General features: G+C 46.1%; 1 protein-coding gene across 1 annotated transcript in view; it reads right to left on the minus strand.

Moving 5' to 3' along the window:
- LOC106810413 (cytoskeleton-associated protein 5-like) overlaps positions 1 to 8,271 on the minus strand; it is a 56,858-nt gene that overhangs the window by 14,880 nt on the left and 33,707 nt on the right. Inside the window, exons 28-33 of the mRNA XM_014813765.1 lie at positions 4,058 to 4,089; positions 3,792 to 3,962; positions 3,012 to 3,160; positions 1,885 to 2,028; positions 1,088 to 1,214; positions 317 to 456 (exon numbers count right to left, since the gene is read on the minus strand). Of these exons, the coding sequence (XP_014669251.1) occupies positions 317 to 456; positions 1,088 to 1,214; positions 1,885 to 2,028; positions 3,012 to 3,160; positions 3,792 to 3,962; positions 4,058 to 4,089 (763 nt within the window). The remainder of the gene's footprint in view (positions 1 to 316; positions 457 to 1,087; positions 1,215 to 1,884; positions 2,029 to 3,011; positions 3,161 to 3,791; positions 3,963 to 4,057; positions 4,090 to 8,271) is intronic.

Consider the following 8,271-nt stretch of genomic DNA (forward strand, 5'->3'; position numbering starts at 1 on the left):
AATCCCCACAGGTGTTAACATTGAGAGATCCCCGCGGGTGGTAATTCTGCATGCAGGGAGAAGCCGAGAGAGAATCCATGTAGAAAGAGATCCCCACAGGTGTTAACATTGAGAGATCCCCGCAGGTGGTAATTCTGCATGCAGGGAGAAGCCGAGAGAGAAACCATGTAGAAAGAGATCCCCCACAGGTGTTAACATTGAGAGATCCCCGCGGGTGGTAATTCTTCATGCAGGGAGAAGCCGAGAGAGAATCCATGTAGAAAGAGATCCCCCACAGGAGAAGCCAATAGAATCCCCATTCCCCACTGGTGTTAACATTGAGAGATCCCCGCAGGTGGTAATTCTGCATGCAGGGAGAAGCCGAGAGAGAAACCATGTAGAAAGAGATCCCCCACAGGAGAAGCCGATAGAATCCCCACAGGTGTTAACATTGAGAGATCCCCGCGGGTGGTAATGCTGCATGCAGGGAAAAGCCGAGAAAGAATCCATGTAGAAAGAGATCCCCACAGGTGTTAATGCTGCAGGGAGCAGTAGAGAGACTCCCTGCGGGCATTAATGATGTCATGATAATTAAGTGATAGATCCGTCACAGGAGAGGTCGAAGGTGACGGTTGCGGGGGATGAGAAACCATGCGAAACTGTGAAAGGACGACTAGATAACAAGAGACTAGACTAAACGACGTATTTTAACTTAGTGTTATTTAGTTGTTGTCTTTATGTAAAGAAAACATGAAAATGCACCCGATGCAGACCTGCCAACCTGTGATTCATGGAAATAGTAAGGCTTTTCTTTTCTTGCAGCAGGCGGCCATTTTGTTTGTATGTTATGCGCGCAATGAATGATGGGACTAACTCTAGATCACGCGAGAACAACGTAAATGCGTGATCCAATATGGCTGCGCCCACAATCGCCAGATATTTCTCGGCTCACAATGTAAAAAATACATTAATTTTCAAGTCGTAAAAAATCGTAAGTTTTTCAGTTTGATCGTACATTCGTAAAAACATCTTGGAATTAGTAAGGAATACGAAAAAATCGTAAGGGTTGGCAGGTCTGCCGATGACGTGTGTATAGGCAAGAAATTACCTGAGCCAAAGCATGTATACTGGTCCTGATGTCTTTACTGGCAATCTGCGACACGACTAGGTCCAGCGTCGACTGAGTGTCCGTAGACTGGTGCAAGACCTTCATTGCTGGTGATGGCGCCCTCCCCCTGCAAACACGGAAGCCATCTAATGTCACAGCAACCAGATGCTAACTCCCGGCAGCCAAATCAAATACGCCCAATAATATACTGCGGTATACAATAATATAAGTTGTATAGTTAGTATCTTAGTTATCTTAGTTACAATGGCAACACCACTGTTCACATCGCGTCATTTCTCGAGTCGCTTTAAAAATCGATCTCAGTCGTCTTGAAATGACATATGCTGACGCGCCCTTTGACACACACAGTCACTCAACCGCCACATATAGGCCCAGGGTATTAGCCAGAAATGAGTATTGTGGGAGTGCAGAAAAAATATTTGGGAGTGCAATTTTTTTGTATGTGTGGCTTTAGATCAATATTTTAGGCCGTGCTACACATTTTTGGCTGTGCAGTTTCAAAACTGACCGTGCAAATCACGGCTGCACGGCTCGCTGGCTAATACGTTGTATAGGACCAGTAATATATAGGTATATAATAATATAATAATACATAGTTATATACCAAGGTATATAATATTATAAGTTGTATAGAAACGCCTTACAACGGCATCACAACTGTTCGCATCATTTCTTGCCGTCTATTAGTCTTATAACGACAAATTATCGCGCGCCCTTTGACGCACTCGCACATCCGTGAGTCTCATGCACGCAGCACATGAAACACAGATTCCTACCTGGTTACCGGCAGGTGTATGGGTTCGTCTTCTAGGTCCGGGATGTCGATGAGCCGTGCCTTGCCGCTGCAGTCAGACTCGCTCATGCTCTCCTCCAGGTCCAGTATGAGCGAGCGCGGCCGAACCGGAGGTGCCTCCGCGGCCCTGCAAGCATGCAGCGTCAACATCAACGCCATCGTCAACATCAACGTCAATGTCAACATCAATGTCATCGTCAACATCAACGCCATCGTCAACATCAACGTCAATGTCAACGTAAACATCAACGCCATCGTCAACATCGACGTCAATGTCATTGTCAACATCAACGCCATCGTCAACATCAACGTCAATGTCATCGTCAACATCAATGTCATCGTCAACATCAACGTCAATGTCATCGTCAACATCAATGTCATCGTCAACATCAATGTCATTGTCAACGTCAACATCAACGTCAACATCAATGTCATCGTCAACATCAACATCAATGTTACTTCACGCGTGTAACAATGGAACAACCTATCATAATAATCTCCGTATATCCCTCGGAATCGAGCGTCGTCACTTTGGCGACGACCGCCAAGTGACACCACGGGAATTACGTCAAGTTGTTTCGGTGAACATTACGCGCATCAACTAACACCGAATAGCATTTTGTTATCGTCAGTTTTTATCCGTTTATCTCGAGACTGGGTCGGGGTAGAAACAAAAACCCCCCACCCAATTAGCAAACGGATTTAACTACATTCAAATGAGCAAAAGCTCACTAGTCTCAGAATATGTTAATAGCGCTGTAATTTGGTCCCCCAAACGTGTACACTGTGGTTTCTAACACGCTCCCGAGCGGAGTTCAAAACGACCCCACGGGACCCGGCGACAATGCAATGATCTCTCGGCAACATACTGCTGCATTGTTCAGATTGTTCATGATTGTTCAGCGACTCGGCAACAAATATCAAACATGTTTGATATTCCAGCGACGAGTTTCTGGCGTCAAAATCGCCATCGCCATGCAGCGCACTCTCGTGGCGATCTCTCGGCGATTCTGTCGCCGGCAACAAAATCGCCAGTACTAGCGATAAAAATCGCCACGTGTGCGCCGGGCTTAAAACATCTTGCCGCACCCATGCCGTAGCAGCACTTACTGCAATCTCTGGTCAGCAGCGGCGGCGTTCTTGCTCGCAGCCTTCGCCTGCTTGTCCTCGGGTTCGGCCTGCCGCGTCGCGCACGCTGCTCGGTTCTTCGCTGACCGCTTAATGCGCTCGTCCAGCAGGCTCTGGTCCTTGTCCGCGAGCTAGAGCATGAACATTAGCTAGAGCATGAACTAGAGCATAAACTAGAGCATGAGCACGAGCATGAACATTAGCATGAACATTAGCATGAGCTAGAGCATGAACATTAGCATGAGCTAGAGCATGAACATTAGCATGAGCTAGAGCATAAACATTAGCATGAACATTAGCATGAGCTAGAGCATAAACATTAGCATGAGCTAGAGCATAAACATTACGTAAGAGCATGAGCATTAAGCATGAGCATGAACATTACTAGAGGCCTGAGGCTAGAAGCAATGAACACTTGCCTAGAGATGAACATTAGCATGAGCTTAGAACATAAAGACATTAGCTAGAGCATGAGCATCGAAGCATTAGCATGCACATGAACATTAGCTAGAAGCCTGAGCTAGAGCATGAAGCATTGACTAGAGCATGAACAAGAGCCATCGAACTCAGAGCACTGAACATTAGCTCAGCAGCATGAAACATAGAGCATGAACAGAAACAGCCAAGTGTTAACAGTGGATGTGAGACCAAAACTACCCCCGGCCGCCTACAAACCTTATAAATCTCCAATACCGATTTCGCGCGAACAGCAAAAAATCAGCGACTGCTGACGAAACTCGACGCAGCTAACGATGACCTCACCTGTCCCGACGCTAGCGGTGCACGTTGTCGCCGACGATGAGCGCTAGGCGCTGCACGGCGTGTGTTGAGGCGCGGCGTTGCGCACGCCGTTGTCGCGATCGCGCGATCTGCTGAGCAATGAGCTTCAGCGCCGCACCGAACACTCGCCTGACAGACCGTTGATCCAAACACCTCGATGAGCCAATAGCCCAGCCTCGTCGAGACCCACTCTGTAAACAACAAGCGAGCAGTGAGAGGCGAGATCAGGCATGATATACAACAAGCACCTCGATGAAATAGCCCAGCTCGTCGAGACACTCTGTATAAGACCACGAGAGGCAGTGAGAACGCGAGACGCAGGCCGATGACACAGCGTTGATGCCACACCTGCGATGAGGTAGCCCAGCTCGTTGAGACACTCCTGTAAACAACGAGGAGGCAGTTGAGACGTGAGACGCCAGGCATGACGACATTGGTGAGACCGCAGGCATGATGACCATGGTGAGCACACAGGCATCACGCAACATGGTGAACAGAGAGATGCAACATGGCCAAGATGCACGAACCCAAGTGAGAGCGCAATACACCGAGGACACGAAAATATATGCAAGCACTTTATTCTCAACCTGCACTAACTCGCAGGTAACCTTTACTGCTCGCTGAGACGATTAAACACGTCACGTGTAGCTCATGCAACGTAGACTGCTGAAAGCTCAGGGGGCCCGTTGTCAGACAAAATTAGTCTTAACATTAGTCTACATTATCAATTTGTCCTAGACCGTCGACATCACTTGGTTCGTATGTTATGAAGGAAATCTGCTAGCGATTTTTCATTCTCGTAACTTGTGGCAGGCGTTTTATGTAACGGCTACAGAGAAAAAGTTAATGTTGAACTATAATAATGTTAAGACCAATTTTGTTTCTGACAACAGGCCCTGATGATTTGGCCTGGAGCAGCAGCATGTCAGACCCCACTTGTCTTGTGTTATATTGTATGTCATTGTATTTAATAATTGCTATTAATATATTATGTATGCTCGTGCTGTATTACCTGTTCGGCTAACGCGCGTTTTGACTTCAAGTCCGTCTATTATGTACGGTGACAGCAATCTTACTGCAGGGTAGACCTTGTAGACGGGCAGACGCAAAATGTTCTATCACTACCTTCCTCACCGATCTTTGCGGATCGCCGGCTGGTTGACAGCAAAAAGCGAATTTATGTATGCATAGCAAAGTGTCTGCATGTGAGGCCCGCCCTTTAGAACTGCAATATATGACCCTCATATCTGTAATAGCTTGCGGCTTGCATGCATAGAATTCAGATAGGGTGGGTCGGTAAGGAAGCACACAGTACTTCGCACCACGAGATACGAGTATGAAGCACACAATGATGATTATGCTCTACACGCAGAGGAAGAGCGCTTGTGTACTCAGCAGAGATACAGTATGCTACAATATAAATGCATGAAAGTACACATGCCTTCAGCAGCAAGACAGAGTATGTATCAGGGTTCATAGTAGTAAGACAGCATGTGAACTAAGGACTTATAAGACCCTTTCGGAGGGCCAAAATAAGACTTTATTTTACGCAATTTGATAGATCACGACTATTAAAGTACAACTAATAATATTTATATACACAATTGGCACTAGCAGATTTATTATCGCGTATTATATATAATTATACAACATTCTTACTTTAAGGAGAACTGTTGGCAAAAAATAAGGACTATTAAGTACTTTTCTAAAGATTTCACCAAAAATATAGGTACTAATAAGGGCCCTTATTTTATTTTGGCAAATAAGTACTTAAAGACTTTGGAAGACCCGGCTACGAACGGTCCAGTGTATGCAAGCACACAGTACCTTCATCACGAGGTAAGTATTGAGGAGCTGGCCTCGCGTCGGCAATTGACCACGCGAACAGTGCCGTGAACAGCTGCCGAGGTAAGTCCAAGCCGCGCAGCAAGAACGCTCGGGTTCGTGTCGAAGAAGCGCAGAGTCACGCACTTCAGACGAGGTGAGCTGCGCAACCGTCGGCATCCTCCGATGTCGTGATCGCCTGCGAAGAAGAAGCGCGAAGCCATGCTGTGAATCAACATCACTTTATGAAAATTGCGACACGCCCCCCCCCACTCACCGTTCGTTTTTTTCCATGAATAAGGCTCTGTGATAAATAAGTGTTGCAGCCCGCGAGAAAGAGTGCCGTAGAAATTCACTAAAGTGTTATTACGTGCGCGGAAGCGAAACCTAGAATCGATGATATTCTCTTGGCGTTTTACTCTTTCAAGCTACCTCATTTGTACCATTAACATCTATTTTACATTTTTTGTCCACATTTCCTGGCATTGCATGCGAGGGATCGTTGCAAGGAACGTGTCCATAGATAATTTCCCAAAACCCATTACGAACAGGGTACCGCATCGCGCAATTTTTTCCAAGATAAACCCCCCTTTTTTTTGGCATAATCCTAATAAACACACGCGCTATTATAACCAAGCGTTCTCTACAGTAACGCTATTCGACCCACGGCAACAAGCTCGTCTCGCGCATAAATTCCCCGACGACCGTAGATCGCCCGCGCTTACCTCGCAGAGCGCGTCGATCGGCCTGATTGTGGTGGGCTTGAAGTCGCGTGGGAACATCATGTGTGAGCAGCGGGCGGCTTGGACTGTTGTTCTGCATCTGTTCCTTCAGCTGAATGACGAACTGTCCTGCGCGCTGACGTGAAGTTCACTTCAGGCACCTGAAGACATCGAACACGAGCAAGGCGATAAAAAAACGGACGCCTTAATGTAACGTAAAGTACTTGGGCCAAAAAATATCAAGTGGGCCGCGGTACTGCAAAAAATAAAGGGCAGGCGGTGCATACTCTGCCAATGAAATACAAGCGGTATACGTACTTGCAATAAATACATAAGCACAGGGAGACAATTTCAGCCAAAGTTGCAATAGTCGAAATGTGGCTATACTACAAAATAAATTTTGCATTAGAATTGGGATAAATTTGCATAGCATTTTTTTTCAGACAATCACAGTGGCAAATTTCCCACCGGCAGTGCATGCTTGGCGTGTTATCGTGATCGGCCTGTGAAAAGGCACAGCTTTAGATTTAAGCGCTAGGACACACTACGGCGATTCTGGCACGGCGTGGTCCAGCAGCGTTTTAAAAGCGTGTGCGAGCTGTGGGCACCGCCCGCGCTCGCATTCGAGTGCAAAATAATATGCGGGCCGGCAAGAGTGAAAGCCTAAAGCTGACTCGCCCATGTTTGGCGAGTAAAAATAATTGTCTAGAAGCTTTATCAATGTTGGTTGCCTTACGTTATATATCCAAACAATTGATGAAAAGAGTTTTAGCGATTGTGAAGGGCGGCTATCCGACTCCTATCGAGCCAGACATCCCCTCACTTTATATTTCAAGGTCGGCCGAAGAAGCAGGCCCGCGAGAGCGCGCAGCGCCAGCACAGCCTGCTTGTTGTATACGTGCGCTGTGGCCGGCATATTGAGTGATTAGGCGGGGGGGGGGGGAGTGGCACCGGATTGTTTAAAAGTCACGTTGGCCTTGGTGTTAAGCAATCAATAAAATCGGCGTAACGTGGCATTTCATTGACGGGCAAGAGCAGCCCCGAGAAAATAAAAGTAAATTGTAAACATGTATGTTTCCGTTTACTCTCTGCATGGCTGCATCGCACAACTGCGATTCATAAAAAAATAGGCGTAGCAAATGGGCTGAAAATCATCGCGAATTGCGATGGCATACCGTAAAATTATTCCTGAAGGCAGTGCATATTACTTGCCAATAAATACAAAACGGTGGTAGCATACTTGCAGATGAAATGACAAAACGGTGGTAGCATGAGCATACTTTGCCAATAAATACAAAGGCAATCGGCATGTAATGCCAATGAATATATAAAGCTGTGACTTGTACTTTGCCAAATAATCAAGCCAGGCGACTTCTAACTTGCCATACATACAAAGGCGCATAACACGTTCTATAGCAAAACGCAGCAGACGTGTTCCCAGCTACGCTAACCAGCGTGACAACCGATTACCTCAGTTCCTCATCTCTAGACGCTGCCGTTTCGAGTCGTCTGTTAACGAGCGTAGGGCAAACTCTTCGTCAGGTCTTGCTTCTTACTCCTTTGGCCGAGGGTGGCGCCTGAAGGCAACAAAAAACACTGTCACCAGATGGCAACTTTGTGTAGAGACATAAGAAACAGATAGCAGAGAAATTAGTAACCAATTGAAACTCAATGGCTTAGTATTATAAATGTTATAAACCTCATGTGACTTTTATTTCATATGTAGGTAACACAGATTTTTTCATATGCTACTGTATTCGAGTGTATACACACAATTTGTTTGTTTCATAATAAGGAAAAGTACACCATAGTAGAAATTTACGGCAGATGATGTTATAGAATGAGCATAAAACAAGAATTACCAGTCAAAAGTTCACCCTACCCGCGTGCACACATCACAGTCCAATCTATGACTG

This window comes from Priapulus caudatus, unplaced genomic scaffold (assembly GCF_000485595.1).
Source record: "Priapulus caudatus unplaced genomic scaffold, Priapulus_caudatus-5.0.1 Scaffold439, whole genome shotgun sequence".
Lineage (NCBI taxonomy): Eukaryota > Metazoa > Priapulida > Priapulimorpha > Priapulimorphida > Priapulidae > Priapulus > Priapulus caudatus.